A 16,408-nucleotide genomic window follows, 5' to 3' on the forward strand; every position below is an offset into this window, starting at 1 on the left:
GTGCTGGTATATAAATACAAAATATCTGTTTTTATTAAACTAAATGTGGCAGGTCCCTGAGGATGGTAAAAGCTTGTTGAGAGTGTGTCCCAGTGGTTATGGTTTTCCTTTTCTTATTAAGTTAATATGCTAGATGTTACATTGCAATCAGAAAATATCAAATTAATTTATTTTTCTTCAAATAATTCATGAAATTTTGAGAAAACAAGAATACAAATACAAAATTGACTAACAGTCTTTTTTTTCAAAAAAAAAAAGCATACATAAGCTCCAACTAAGTCATGCTCTAGGCTCTTTAGGGGTTATTACTTAGCAGCTCAACGCAGGTAATCTTTACCCTTGGTCAGTTCATCTCTGGAATAGAATACCTCATTCAAAAAATTTTCATCAAATCTGTAGATATGTAAATAAAAGTTTTGACTATATATATATATATCAATCCTATTTTAAATATGCAAAGAATTACATGAGCAGATAGATAATTTATCATCAAATTTGACCAATTGTTTGGTAACAACTCATTAAGATAATTCACTCGAGTTCTCTGAGATCATCTCAGTATGAACTGCTCTATACATACATGGTCAAGATAACCTTATGAGAAATTTATGTATCATTAACTATCAATGCAATCTTGTCTCTTGCTTCAAATAAAGCACAACTATGAGATCCCATTCTGTACTCAGATAATCCAGCAATCTCAAGAGGATCAGAATCAGAAATATCTGAAAAGAACCCCGGGAAAGGAAGTGCAGTATCGACTAACCGACGCCAAATAGTTCCTTCCGAAACCTCGGGTAGGACAACAATGTCTCGATGATTGCTAGTATTGAAAGACACAAATATATCGTTGTTACTAGAACTCGGTGTCGTCTCATGCTTTTCCGCTTTCAAAGTCATTGCAAGAAATTTGCATGATGGGTCATCCCATTTCGGCGGAGAGTCATTACTTCCGTGCCATTTGATGTTTTCAGCATTTAGAAAGTCTTTTTTCTGAAACAAATCACTTCTTCTGGTTCTGAGTGAATTTAGGAAGGCGATAAACTGCATAATTTGAGAACCAAACCCTGTCTTAAGGTAGCTCCAATTCAATGGTTTTCTGTCACCATGTAATGTCAAACCATCGGCAGAGTAGCCAAACTCATCCCCCATGTTGAGAACTGGAACACCCAGAGAAACAAATAGTATGAATAAGAAGTTTCTTATCTGTTTTAGCCGTGTTCCAAGGATTAAACTGTTGTTGGTTGGGCCTTCTACACCACAATTCCAACTCAATTCCAAAGCAAGATCATCAGCACTGAAGCTAACCAAATCAACCAGTGGAAGTCCGGAGTTCCTTGCAATGAAATTGAAAGAAAATGCAGGGCCCCGGGAGTCGGAGAAGACATCACCGCTGCCACAGAGTCGGGTAGCAAGATCACTAAGACTACCTTGACCCCTTACAAAATTTCTAACATCCACACAAAAATTTCTGTTCATTTCAGCCCACCTTTTCCAGTGAGGGAAATCAATTTTCATGAATGACAAATCAAGCGGAGACCAACAATCTGCAATGATTTTCGTCTTTGAAAGTAATGGGTCAAATGCGATAGCTTCAACTAGTGGTGGCCGAGATAAATATTTTCCATTCACACCACGAAGTAAATGTGCCGCATTGATGAAACAAAAACCATCGACATGAAAATCAGTCACCCAATGCCGGAGGCTGTCGAGGATCATCTGTTGGACAACAGGACTATTGCATTTCAATGCATTATTGATCCCTGATCCTATATCCCCTTCAACAATGTAGTATGACGAGTTATCAATTCCTCGAAAAGATGTTGTCTGACAAGCTGCATCTCCACCCTCGCTAGTATGAGAGAAAACAACCTCCAACAGAACCTCCATGCCGTTTTCATGAAGAGTTTTAATCATCTTTTTCACAGAATTATTCGCTAATTCAAGGTTACCTTCTCTTCCACAGGAGTTCATCACTGAAAAAAAATGAAATGGATAATAGGGGCCCTTTTGCTCATCAAAGGAAAAAATTGGCTCGAATAAGATTGCATTGAAACCGAGAGATTTAATATGCTGCAGTTTATGAATGACTCCCGAAAAAGTGCCAGCCACATTCTTCGACAACCCGCTAGATTTGTCCTCAGTAAAATTGCAAATATTTAGCCGATAAACTGCCATTTTTTGTATTGGCAGCATAGGATGAACATCGCCATTCCAATCAAAGGCAGGGTCATCATCGAGACAACCAAGATATTTTACCGATGATACAGATTGGCTTTCATTAAAAGAAATTTTTCCAATTTTCTTAGCATATGGATCCAGAAGCACATGACGAGTGTGAAATCTGCTTCCAATCTCCCATATAACTGATCCCTTGCATCGATAACCATACTTGACATATTTTCCAGTTTGTTCCATGGAAATGTGCCATATATCACCAGTCCGATTAACATAAGGATCCAACTCAATCTCTAATGCTGGCTGATTTGTAGTCCCATCATATAAGCACAAAACAACTCCTTCGCCATTCCTCGAGAACAGAGAGAAGTTCATCAAGTTATCATCAGAAAAAGAAACACCCAACGGCAAAGGATGTCCTCGACCTATACCAACAGGCACACAAAAGCTTGTTTTTTGATGTGTTCGTATCTCAGACTCGGTGGCAGCAGCTACAGAAGAAGAAACCAGTGAAAATGTGATATAAAAAGGAATTTGTGCAGAATCAAATTCCAATTTCGCTGTATATATTCCAGAGGAATTTTGTGATAAAGGTGTTCTGAAAGAATCCAAACGAGATTCATCCCTCAATTTGGTTGTTTCTGAAGCTAAACTTTCATGATCTGGAACAAGGAAACATGCAGAATCAGATCTAAATATTCCCCAACACATCACCAGTTTATGATCAGAAGTAAAATTCGGCAAGGACGAAACTTCAACAATTACTGAATATTTGATGCTTCCCGCTCCAACCAACACCTTCACCAGGCCTCCAACTTCAGTCCTAAACAAATAAGATGCTACTTTGCCTAGTTCTTCATCAGTATCACTGATGCTGGTGACTTGCTCCAACTGATCAATAGATTTCGTAGGTGCAGCAGAAGTTTTGAAATTTTGAATGCCTTTACAAATGACTGTTGCATTATTTTTCAATTTCGCACCAAAAATATGTCGCCTGTGCGGAAAAACTTGCTGCTCTGCATGCATTAGCAAAGGCATTTTTCTAGTTCCCTTGTTCACTAAGCCAAAATACCATGGTGAAATTGGCAGGGAAAATATATCCATCTATACTCAAACAAACAAGCACAACTGAATCCTTGGGTGCTAAAATTGGCGACGGTAACTATCCCAGGTGAAAATTTGATTTACATCTCTTGAGTTCAAGTGCTTCTATTGAAGGAAAACAATAGCAAAATTATGAGATAAATAACAAGCATCTGAACCGAAAGAAAATAGAATGATCAATTTTAGAACTATAAATTGGAATTATAAGCTTTCCATGAAAGCAAAGACATTTCTGTCATGATATTGTGATCAGCAGGTCAAACAAGAACAGTAAGACAAAATAATACATCAAAAATAAATTTAGCTAATAACTGACTCATTACTGAATCAAAAGTAAAGAAAGTGATCAACTTTAAGTACTATAGACTGAAATTCTGACATTTGCTAAAGAATTTATAAACATGATCAATCAAAAGGTCAAAAGCAAAGATTTTTTCCCTTTAGATTTTGATAAGCAAGTAAACCATGAAAAATATAAATCCATCTAATAATAATCAAGAAATTATACAAACACGTACATAGGCTGTGTTATTATGGCCAGTTAGAAGAACCGGCAACCTCATTTTCATACTCAAACTTAGAAAATGATTTATCAGATAATTAACACAAATCTGGATCAAAAGTAAAGAAATTCATCTAGATACTACAAAGTCAAGTTTTGAAATTTCTTAAAGAATTCATAGCACTCTAAGATCTCAACATTGGAATCAGAATTTTTTTTCCCTTGACATTTTGACAATCAAGTAAATCAAGATTCAAGAACATAATATAAAACAAAATAAAAGCATCTAATAAATCGAAAAGGTTTTGTGAACATATAAATAGCTAGTGTCACTGTGGCCCCCCGAAAAGAATCAGCAACACCACCACCACACTAAAAATTAAAATCAAAATTATCAGATAATTAGCCCTTATTGCAACCAAAAGCAAGCAAAGATTTTCTTCCTCCCTAGATATTTTGTTAAGCAAGTAAACTAAGAACAACGAATGAGATAGAAGCAAAACAAAAAACATATAACAAATCAAGAAGTTATACAAACATATAAATAGGCAGTGCCATTGTGGCCGCTAAGAAGAACAGGCAACACCGCCTTCACAATAAAAAAATCTTAAAAATATTATCAGATAGCTAACTCATATCTCTAAAGTCATCAACTTTTAGATATTGCAAAATCAAATTCTAACAATTTCACATAGAAATCATAAACATTCTAAATCTAAATATTGCAACCAAAGATTTTCTTCTTCCCTAGCTATTTTGACAAGCAAGAAACTAAGAACAATGAATGAGATAAAGCAAAATAAAAGAAAATTCTTACAAAGCAAGAAATCATACAAACATATAAATATGCAGTGTGTCATTGTGGCCCCTAAGAAGAACCAGTAACATATATATATATATATATATATATATATATATATATATTCAGATAACAAACTCATATCTGAACCAAAACTAAAGGAAGACATCAGCTTTAGATACTATAGAGTAAAATTCTAAGAAAATCCTAAAGAATTGATGAACAATCTTCTTCCCCACATATTCTGATAAGCAAGCAACACAAGAACAATGAATAAGATAAATCAAAATACAAACATCAAACAAATTAAAATGTTATACAAACACACAAATATGTAGTTCCATTTTGGCCCCAAAGAAGAACCAGCAACTCCATCTCCGCTCGCAAAAACCACCACCACCACCACCACTCAAGTAGAGGAACAAAAAAAAGGTAAAATCAAAGAGCAAATACCTGCTACTGTAGCTCTTTGGCAATCTCTCTTTCTCTGTGAAAAGAAACAAAGCTTGCTAAGGGAACAACATTGAAGAGATTTTTGTTTCTTTGCGTTGGGAAGTATGTATCGCCTTGGGATCTTCTATTTTGCTTCCTTCTACTACTATTTTGCCTCGTGATCAGCACTTTACAGACTTTTTTCTCGTGATTTGGTTTCAAAATATCTGATCTGGTCTACACATTCCGTGGAAATCTGAACTCATCGTCTTCCGCTTTAGTTTGGAGTGTTTTGGCTGTTTATTCCACATGTAAAAATGTTGTTTACTTAATGAATTATTTTATTATTCTATAAAAGATATTTCAGAATATATAAAAAATAATTATTATTAAGAAAGATTTTAGCTAAAAATTCATTATTATAATTTTATTAGTCTTGTCTTTTTAACTTCAAAAAAAATATTGTTCAAGTTTACATAATAACCCAATTTTTCTCTCTGCATGCATTTTTCTTTTTTATCATTTATTAATAAGTTAAATTGTTATAAGTTACAAATAATATTATCTCAGTATAAAATTTATCATTTCAAATGTTTTTTTTCTTTTTATAAACGTGACAACCCAAGAGTCCTCAACTAACTCTTGTATTATGAAAATGGTTTAAATGTGTAATAAAAGAGTGTTTGGTACGAGGATTAATTTAAGATTTTCTGGAATATAAGTGAGAGAATGTACTATTCTTATTTTTATTATGAAAATAATGAAGTTATTCTTAGAAATCATTTATTCCAAGAAATACATTATGTAATACCCTGAACCTTTACATATCTGTTGGAAAATATATTCAGGGTATTACTACAGATTCAGATAGAATTTTCTACGTAGTAATCTTGTTGAGAAAACCCCAGTGAGATGTAAACGCGACTTAAGTGTAAAAAGTTTTTTAAAAGATTTTGGGTTAAAGAGTAATAGAAAAAAAGGATTGATATAAAATATTTCTGGAAACCAAGGACTGAAAGGTAAGGCGGTAGGGACCTTTTTGAAATATTGTGTTATACTTCAGGGACCATTTGATAGTTTCCAAGGACCTTTTGAGAATACTATTTCATAATTCAGGGACCATTTGTGAGTTTTTGCAGGGACTGACTTGTAAGAAGTTAAGTTTTGAGGGACTAAATGTAAATTTTTGGCTGAAAAACTTCATTGGGAGAAAAAAATCTAGACTCTTGAGTGTTCATCTTCTTCATCTCCTTCTCATTCTTTCCTCGCTACGATGAAACCGTGAGTTAAAAATGGGAGTGATGGAGCTATTTGCATGATGGAGGGAGAATAGGATGAAGTATTGTTTGGTAAAGATTGTGATGATTTATTTATTGGTATACTTGAATGTATGTGTGTATGTATTTGGTGGATTTGATGAAGAAAAATGATTTATTTGGGTTGAAAAAGCATGTTTAATTATTGTAGATGATGAGTGTATGAAATTGTTTTGGAAAAACCTCAGTATTCGAGTTGAAAATCGCTTGAAATGGAGATGAGGGTCTACGAATTATCGATAGCAATTCATCTGTAGCACCGAGATTAAAATTTGGTTTAGTTAATTAAGTTGATGATGATGATGATTAAGGTGTTAATGAAGATGGTTGAATTGATTTGTTGGGTTTAACCAAATTGATTTGGTTGGATCAAACCAAGTTGAAATTGATTTGGTTGAGTTGAATTGATTTGGTTAAGTTGGGCTTGATCAAAATCAAGTTGAGATAGTTTTGGGTTTGGGTTCAGTTGATTTGGGCTAAGGGTTTTTGGGCTGAACCAAGTTGGTTCAATGGATTTTTGAATAAGAATTGAGTTGGTTCAGCTGGTTCAGTTTGATTGAGTTTGGTTCAGTGCAATTAAGCTTGGTTCAGTGCAATTGAGACTTGGTTCAATGGAATTGAGATTGGTTCAGATTGGTTTAACTGTGTTTAGTCTAAATTGAGTTGGTTTAAGTGCAATTGAAAGCCAGCTGGATAATGCAAGGTCGGGTTTTTAACCGATTGGAGTGAGTGGGCCCAATAGGAGTCTATTGTTGTTTATTGTATTTTTATTTTTTGGGTTTAAATGTGATATTTATTTTTTTATATTATTATTCTTATAGGGTGTTATTCGGGTCTTGGGAAGGGAGTTCCGAGTCTAGAAGGAACCCAAGGACACCAGGGTGAGTTGGTAGTGGGCTATTATTTAATTGATTAATTATTATTATTTTGAAATAATTGTTTAATAACTAGTATTTTGGAAAATAATTATTTAAGTATTTCATTTTTATCATGTTTAATTTACGTATAAGGTTAAAATATATGTATATTTACTTGCCGTTGATGTTCCCCGACAATCGTATTGATACATCGGGTTTCAGTATAATTATACATATTTGTGAATAGTGAAAATACATGTATATGTGATTTAATTATTCAATTCATGTATTTATTTTTTTGATGGTTATATATGCTTTTGATTTGGAATGATTTGTGAAATCATGTGAGCGTTTTAAAAATGTTTTTACCGACAATATTTGTGGAATTGGTTTTCATTCCCGGAATAGGAATGGTATCATGGATCCGGATTTTTACTCGGGTTTTATCGATTGTTATACTTTTGACATCGCTTTGTGGAAATGATGTTTATTTTCGTGATGTGAATGCTTGTCCCGGATAAGGACCATGTGATGTGATTTATCTGATTGTATTATCGCTACATTTACATGTTGGTTCGATGGTGACGGCGGCCAAGGCCCGACTATCGCAGATAGTGGGTCCCCACGGGCCGACCTTTAGAGGTGGCGTGGTGGACCCGAGTGTTGATTTGTCCGGATCGGTGGGAGCGTAGAGCCCCGATTGGATGATACATCGGGATCCCGAGTCACCACACGGGACCGGTGGGCCAACGCTCAAGGTTATGAAGACCTTGGCGGCTCCCCAACCCTAGTCGCGACGGCGCTAAGTGGGGGAGAGTTTTTCCAGTCGTGGAATTGAGAATGGATTTTTTTATATTACTTGTTATTTTTGGGTCTGTGATGAGGGGCGAAGCCCATTGCCGCTCTTAGGAGGCAGCTCTCACAACAATTTGGATTTTCTTAGAAAAATTGATTTGATATCGATTTGTGATGAATTTATGTTTCAAAAGTTCTTTAAAAAAATGTATTTTTGCTAGAATTCGGTATTTTTGGAAAAGTTGGAAAATTATTTGAAAAAAAGTTGGTATTTATATACTTTATATATCATCGTATTTGAGTATTTGAAATTATTAAGCCACTCACCGACCAACCCGAATGTCGTCAGAATCGCAGGAGCAAGACCCTAGATCGCCTGCTCAAGTTTAGAGCTAGTCGGGGTTAAGTCCAAGACCGCATGGGTCCCATACTTTTCTTTATATTTGTTGGTATCGTGATCTCAGTAGCGGTTGTACTCCACAAATTTGAGTTATTATATTTGTTGTATTTACGTATTTGAATCCCTGCAGTTGGTGTAAAGTTGTAAATCGTAATTTGTAAGTCCGATTTGGTTTTCGAGAGGTGTCGGGTTTCCAGCTAAAAAGGAATTTTTAACCCGATGGGTGCCACATTTACCCTCGTAGAAGGGGTGGGTGTGACATCTTTTGGTATCGAGTCATGAGGTTGAGATATCCTCGGTTGGTAGAGATCACGGGTTGTGATCTGAGCCTAAGTTTAGAAGTCATGTCTAGACTTAGAGGTTTAGTAGGGATTAGATGCAGTTAAGGGCCCAATAGAAGTATTAGGAGTCTCCAATCTGGGTTAAAAACCTAAGTTGCATATCGGGAATAAGGTTGATAGTAGGTTTTTGACATTTGAGGCGAGAAGTCGAAAGCAGACATCGCGATCCCGATCACGGGTCGAGATATTTATTGGAATTGGTTTTATCTAAAAATAAGTTAACTAAAAAGTTGCCAAAGAAGGGTATTTGGCATTCTCTTTGTTGATCGACACACGCTGATTTGCATTGTGATTCGAAAGATGCTTTGGACATACCCTGCTTAAGAATATGGAGATTAGCCCGTGAGTAATCGGCCTTCTTTATCATCTTTCGCTGACTCTTAAAAGGTGTGTCACGATGCTGACATCGATTCGAGCTTGATTTGTTGGACTTTGGATGAATTATAGCCAACTCCTCTGAGTGTGGTTTAATTGTGTTTAAATAGAGGAGAAGATCGGACTTGCATTTTTTTCATCGCTGGAATTTTTGAGTGTCTTAAGGATTTTTTTGAGTAATGGAACCAAGGCGTTTGAGACGATCGAGACGAGGACCTCCTCCAAGGTATAATAGAGAAAGAGTAGAGAGATATTTCCTGGAAGAGCAGGAAAGAGAGGAAGAAGAACAGAGAAGAGAAGTGGAGGAACAGAGAAGGAGAGAGGAGGAACGAATGAGGGAAGAAGAGATGGAAACCCATATTGCCGCTCAAGTACCCTCTAGCTCTACTCTTGTCGCCTCAAAGATCTTCTAGTTCTATTATCGCACCGGTAACCAAGAACAAGCAATGATCGATGTTTATGTCCCCACAAGCTCGTTATGTGGTAACCATGAATACTGAGATTTTTAGCTCTATAGTTGCTTCGAGTCGAGGAATATCTACATGGAACGCTTTTCACCTGGGACGAGAGTCATACGCCGAATTGAGAAGGAGGTATGGAGTTCCTGAGGAGTTTGCAATCGCGATATGATGATGCCCTATGCAGTCCCTTAACTATGGTGCAGCAGTTGAGCAATGGAACCGGGAAAGGTTGAACCGCAGAAACCGTAGACAAGGATGAGGTTCAGTAGACGTATGAGGACTTGTGAATAGTAGAATAACTGCTTTTTTATTATCGTTTGTGTGCTTGAGATGTTTGTATTCTCACCCGTGTATCTCCGAGATGATGTATTTCTACTTGGGAATAAGAAGTTGCTTTTTCACTCGGATTGTGGAAAAAAATACAAGATTATTTTTATCTGTATGAGTTTTGGAAGTGAGGAAGCCAGAGTAACACATCAGAAGAGTGTTGTATACCGTGTATAACACCGTATAAGAGGAATCAACTTCACTTTGATCATCAGCAGATACTTGGACATCCCGACACGAGATTGTTAATTCATCGTCGAATGCATTTGGAACAAGAGAACGATTTGGAACAAGTGAACTTCAGTGATATCATATTTATACATGCTAAGGAAATTTCGAGGACGAAATTTTCTTAAGGGGGAAGGATTGTAATACCCCGAACCTTTACATATCTCGTTGGAAAAATATATTCGGGAGTATTACTACAGATTCAGAGTAGAATTTTTCTACGAGTAATCTTGTTGAGAAACCCCAAGTGGATGAACAAGGACTTAAGTGTAAAAAGTTTTTTTAAAAAGATTTTTGGGTTAAAGAGTAATAGAAAAAGGATTGATATAAAATATTTCTGAAACCAAGGACTGAAAGGTAAGGCGGTAGGGACCTTTTTTGAAATATTGTGTTATACTTCAGGGACCATTTGATAGTTTCCAAGGACCTTTTGAGAATACTATTTCATAATTCAGGGACCATTTGTGAGTTTTGCAGGGACTGACTTGTAAGAAGTTAAGTTTTGAGGGACTAAATGTAAATTTTTGGCTGAAAACTTCATTGGGAGAAAAAAATCTAGACTCTTGAGTGTTCATCTTCTTCATCTCCTTCTCATTCTTTTCCCTGCTACATAGAAACCGTGAGTTAAAAATGGGAGTGATGGAGCTTTGTGCTTGATGGAGGGAGAATAGGATGAAGTATTGTTTGGTAAGTATTGTGATGATTTATTTATTGGTATACTTGAATGTATGTGTGTATGTATTTGGTGGATTTGATGAAGAAAAAAATGATTTATTTGGGTTGAAAAAGCATGTTTAATTATCGTAGATGATGAGTGTATGAAATTGTTTTGAAAAACCTCAGTATTCGAGTTGAAAATCGCTTGAAATGGAGATGAGGGTTCTTACGAATTCATCGTAGCAATTCATCGTAGACCGAGATTAAAAATTTGGTTTAGTTAATTAAGTTGATGATGATGATGATTAAGGTGTTAATGAAGATGGTTGAATTGATTTGTTGGGTTTAACCAAATTGATTTGGTTGGATCAAACCAAGTTGAAATTGATTTGGTTGAGTTGAATTGATTTGGTTAAGTTGGGCTTGATCAAATCAAGTTGAGATGGTTTGGGTTTGGGTTCAGTTGATTTGGGCTAAGGGTTTTGGGCTGAACCAAGTTGGTTCAATGGATTTTGAATAAGAATTGAGTTGGTTCAAGCTGGTTCAGTTTGATTGAGTTTGGTTCAGTGCAATTAAGCTTGGTTCAGTGCAATTGAGCTTGGTTCAATGGAATTGAGATTGGTTCAGATTGGTTTAACTGTGTTTAGTCTAAATTGAGTTGGTTTAAGTGCAATTGAAAGCCCAGCTTTGGATAATGCAAGGTCGGGTTTTAACCGATTGGAGTGAGTGGGCCCAATAGAGAGTCTATTGTTGTTTATTGTATTTTTATTTTTGGGTTTAAATGTGATATTTATTTTTTTATATTATTATTCTCATTAGGTGTTGTTCGGGTCTTGGGAAGGAGTTCCAGTGTCTAGCAAGGAACCCAAGGACACCGAGTGAGTTGGTAGTGGCTATTATTTAATTGATTAATTATTATTATTTTTGAAATAATTGTTTAATAACTAGTATTTTTGGAAAATAATTATTTAAGTATTTCATTTTATCATGTTTAATTTGCGTATAAGGTTAAAAATATATGTATATTTACTTGCCGTTGATGTTCCCGACAATCGTATTGATACATCGGGCTTTAGTATAATTATACATATTTGTGAATAGTGAAAAATACATGTATATGTGATTTAATTATTCAATTCATGTATTTATTTTTTTGATGGTTATATATGCTTTTGATTTGGAATGATTTGTGAAATCATGTGAGCGTTTTAAAAATGTTTTTACCGACAATATTTGTGGAATTGGTTTTCATTCCCCGGAATAGGAATGGTATCATGGATCCGGATTTTACTCGGTTTTATTCATTGTTATACTTTTTGACATTGGCTTTGTGGAAATGATGTTTATTTTTCGTGATGTGAATGCTTGTCCCGGATAAGGACCATGTGATGTGATTTATACAGATTGTATTATTGCTACATTTACATGTTGGTTTTGGATGGTGACGCGGGCTAAGGCCCGACTCATCGCATAGTGGGTCCCCACGGGCCGACCCTTTAGAGGTGGCGTGGTGGACTCGAGTGTTGATTTGTCCGGATCGGTGGGAGCGTAGAGCCCTCGATTGGATGATACATCGGGATCCCGAGTCACCACACGGACCGGTGGGCCAACGTCAAGGTTATGAAGACCTTGGCGGCTCCCAAACCCTAGTCGACGGCGGCTAAGTGGGGGAGAGTTTTTCCAGTCGTGGAATTGAGAATGGATTTTTTTATATTACTTGTTATTTTGGGTTGTGATGAGGGGCGAAGCCCACTGTCCGCTCTTAGGAGGCGATCTCTCACAACAATTTGGATTTTCTTAGAAAATTGATTTGATATTGATTTGTGATGAATTTATGTTTCAAAAGTTCTTTAAAAAAATGTATTTTTGCTAGAATTCGGTATTTTTGGAAAAGTTGGAAAATTATTTGAAAAAAAGTTGGTATTTATATACTTTTATATATCTGTATTTGAGTATTTGAAATTATTAAGCCACTACCGACCAACTCGAATGTCTGTCAGAATCGCAGGAGCAAGACCCTAGATTGCCTGCTCAAGTTTAGAGCTAGTCGGGGTTAAGTCCAAGACTACGATGGGTCCCATACTTTTCTTTATATTTGTTGGTATCGTGATCTTGTAGCGGTTGTACCCACAAATTTGAGTTATTATATTTGTTGTATTTCTGTATTTGAATCCTGCAGTTGGTGTAAAGTTGTAAATTGTAATTTGTAAGTCTGATTTGGTTTCTGAGAGGTGTCAGGTTTCCAGTTAAAAAGGAATTTTTAACTGATGGGTGCCACATTTACCTCGGTAGAAGGGGTGGGTGTGACACATTATTCACATATCTAATGGCTTTCTATATTCATAGGGAGTTGAGTATAAATTATTCCCATGGCATATGAATAAACTTAAATAAAATTATCAAAACGCCTAGAATTTTTTTTTCTTTCAACAAATTTATTTATTTATTGCCATAAAATTCTAAAAAAAACTTCTTTGCTCTCTTTATACATCCGAAGCCGCAAGGAAAATTCATTGCAGTTTTTTAATTTCTTTTTATAACAATATTGTTTTTTTTTTAATTCCACAACACTAGACTTATGTTTTATATTTTTGATTATTTTCTTGTTCAAACCTCCATGTTTATATTTTTGTGTTCAAATTATGTCATTATTTGTAATAAGAACATTGTTTAATTAATTATATAGTATTTAATCATTGTAAATTGGGAGAAGCTATTTGAGTTGATTTATGTTTTTTTTAGTAATTTTTTTGTTTGGGGTTATTTCAGAAAATCATTTATATTCTCGGAAATCTTGCGTCTAAAACAAGGGAATGGAATGTTCTATAGTATTAGTAACATATTCTTAGAAATATTTTTATAAACCAAACGAGAGAATAAAGTATTTTTAAGTTTATCATTCCCGAAAATTTATAATTATGGGAATATATATTTATAAAGGAATATTCAAGCCTTATACAAAATGCCCTGAGTGCCACTTCCTCAATTTTATACTAGGTCATCACCCTATAAATAAAATAGGAAAGTTTTGATTAAAAAAAACAACTTTGCGGTTTTCTAGATTTGTCAAAATAGGAACAATGAATTTTTATTTTTAATTTATATAGTTTTTTCCACTAAAAAAACATTAATGATGTTAACTCTTTTGGTAGTGATAAAATCATTAATTCAGGGAAGTTTTGATTAAAAAAAAATAACTTTGCGGTTTTCCTAGATTTGTCAAAAATAGCAACAATGAATTTTTATTTTTAAATTATATAATTTTTTTCACTAAAAAAAACATTAATGATGTTAACTCTTTTGGCGGTGATAAAATCATTAATTTAGTTAAAAATTGTTCCATGTCATAAAAATGCATAATATCTTTAGTTTAAAAAAATTTTAATTATATTTGAAGAATTCGTACGTGTGTCTTTGCCTGTGTTTTTTAAATCATATTTTAATAACTTTGCATAATTTTTTAAAGCTATAACATTTATTTATTTTTTATTTTTTTTATTTTTTTTTTAGAAAGGCATTTTGCATGTTTACTTTTTGCAACACAAAACAATTTGAGTTAGGTTTATGTCACACATCCATCTCTTTTTCTTTTAGGTTTCAATCATTTTAAAGTGTTTTGTTTGCATACATTCTTCCCTAAAGGACATGAGAAAATAAAGATGGAGATATGTCATCATATCTCCCACTCAAACTTACTGTATGTTAGGCACTTCAATTTTCTTTAATTAATTAAAATTCTTGTTTTTTTTTTAATCATCGACTGAAAATATGAGAGGTGGATACCCATAGAAATTATCTCATAGAGAAATTATTAGATGCTCTTCTAATCAACCTAATATGTATATAAAGAGTTTTTTTTAGACATAATAATTTTAATCATATTAAATCATCAAACTAATTGTAAGTTTAGTGCTTAGAGAAAGCACTGGATATGACTTCAGGATAAACCATGATTTATTTTTTAAATTTATGTTTTCTTTCAAATTTGTCGATTGACGACCCTTATGGGAAGTAAGCCCTAATATTAATTAAATCACATAAAAAGCACATATAAATTATAGGTATCTCCGAATTAAAACGAAGTATGAATGCCATGGGTCATAACACTAAGTAAATCGTTTAATTTATTAAAAATATATATGAGTTGACTTTAAGAATGTAAGGAATATCTCTTTAATTTAAAAATACTAAAGGACTTTTTGATCTGCTATGAGTGATAATATTATAATTCAATTAACATCACTGCTGTATGGTTTGTAGTAATTGAAAATATTGTATTTACTTTTTCTTTATTTGGTTTGATATAAATTGAGGAGTATAGTTATCATGTAGGAGGAATGGTGAGATTACCCCATTATTTATTATTAATACTAGTTATTTAATATTATTAATAATAAAATACTTTAATTATGTAATATGCTCTAACTTTATATTTAAAAATTAATTAATTAATTCAACTTTCATTATCTACCATTAATACTAATTTTAAAAAAGATTAATTAAGTTCATGGTCATGCATTCAATTTAAAAATATGTAATTTTATGCCTTAAAAATTAGTTTTATTAATAAAAATTAAATAGCAATTGGTATCTTTTAAATACAATATTAAATTACGTAAAACATAAATAACTATATGTTTAATGATGTTATTATTACATAACTTGCAATATTTCCTTGAATCAACATGTTATAAAATATTGCATCAACATTCATTCAACTCATTACAACATTTGTCCTCCAAAATATGACATCTATAATACAATATTTGGCATTCACAATCATAATATCTAAATAAGCCATTCAGCATTTATCCAAAATACAACATCCTTGAAAATACAACATTGGTTCAAATGTGACATCATAATAAGTTCAACAAAACAAAATACAATATGACACAAATACATAATAGCACATAACAATGCTTCAACAACTCATGCTTGACGACCATCTCTCAGTTGATCAAGAAAATTATCTATCCAAAGGCTTGAAGGGAATGAGTTTCGTTTTTAAACTCAATATCTAGAGGAAGATTTTGAAACAAATAATCATATCTCTTCCATAATTATTTTTAGTATAGTGCTCACTCAAAGTCATGATCTCGTCAATCAACTGCTTACCAATAAATTGACTCTTGTCCGCCACTAAGGCATTTGCAATTCGTTCTAACTGATGCTCAACATTTCACATGATTTCTTCCTCTGCCTTAGCACGTCTTCGTCATCTTTTACCCTTCTTGCCCTTGAAAGTGGAGCTTATTGGTGTGTCCAAGGGTGTAATCGATTGAGTTTGGGCCGAGTAATAAGGTGCTCGAGCTTGAGCTTGATTGAAAATTCGGTGCTCGAAACTCAGCTCGAACTTGATCTAGTTTTGTTTTTAAAACTTAAGCTCGACTCGATACATAAATTGAGCTACTCGAGCTCGCTCGGTTGAGCTTGATTAAGTCCAATACACTCGATTTTATTTTTGTACTCGAGCTTGGGTTCAAAGTTTTTTTCTTGAATTTCATCAACTAAATAACACCTATTTTCATCCATGAAACATGATATTCCTTCATTTTCATCCACAAAACATGATATTGCTCTATCACAAAATCATAATAATAATCATAATAATGAAATTTTTTTAATAACATTAC

The 16,408-nt window shown here is 33.9% G+C and overlaps 1 protein-coding gene across 2 annotated transcripts; it reads right to left on the reverse strand.

Moving 5' to 3' along the window:
- Positions 1-467: 467 nt before the first annotated feature.
- Positions 468-5,125, reverse strand: LOC120264911 (isoamylase 2, chloroplastic). Of its 2 annotated transcripts, none has more exons than XM_039272801.1 (2): positions 5,037-5,125; positions 468-3,387 (listed from the first exon to the last, which is right to left on the reverse strand). In XM_039272801.1, the coding sequence occupies exon 2, from the start codon at positions 3,280-3,282 to the stop codon at positions 607-609; it is 2,676 nt and encodes an 891-aa protein (XP_039128735.1). In that variant the 5' UTR covers positions 3,283-3,387; positions 5,037-5,125; the 3' UTR covers positions 468-606. The 2 variants fall into 2 exon arrangements, with proteins under 2 accessions (XP_039128735.1, XP_039128737.1); XM_039272803.1 differs by lacking the exon at positions 5,037-5,125 and adding an exon at positions 4,912-5,022.
- Between the last annotated feature and the right edge of the window lie 11,283 nt (positions 5,126-16,408).

Source organism: Dioscorea cayenensis, chromosome 7 (assembly GCF_009730915.1).
Source record: "Dioscorea cayenensis subsp. rotundata cultivar TDr96_F1 chromosome 7, TDr96_F1_v2_PseudoChromosome.rev07_lg8_w22 25.fasta, whole genome shotgun sequence".
Taxonomy (NCBI): domain Eukaryota; kingdom Viridiplantae; phylum Streptophyta; class Magnoliopsida; order Dioscoreales; family Dioscoreaceae; genus Dioscorea; species Dioscorea cayenensis.

Excerpts from the sequence above, each read along its gene's own strand:
- LOC120264911 (XM_039272801.1), bottom strand. The coding sequence starts at position 3,282 with ATGGATATATTTTCCCTGCCAATTTCACCATGGTATTTTGGCTTAGTG.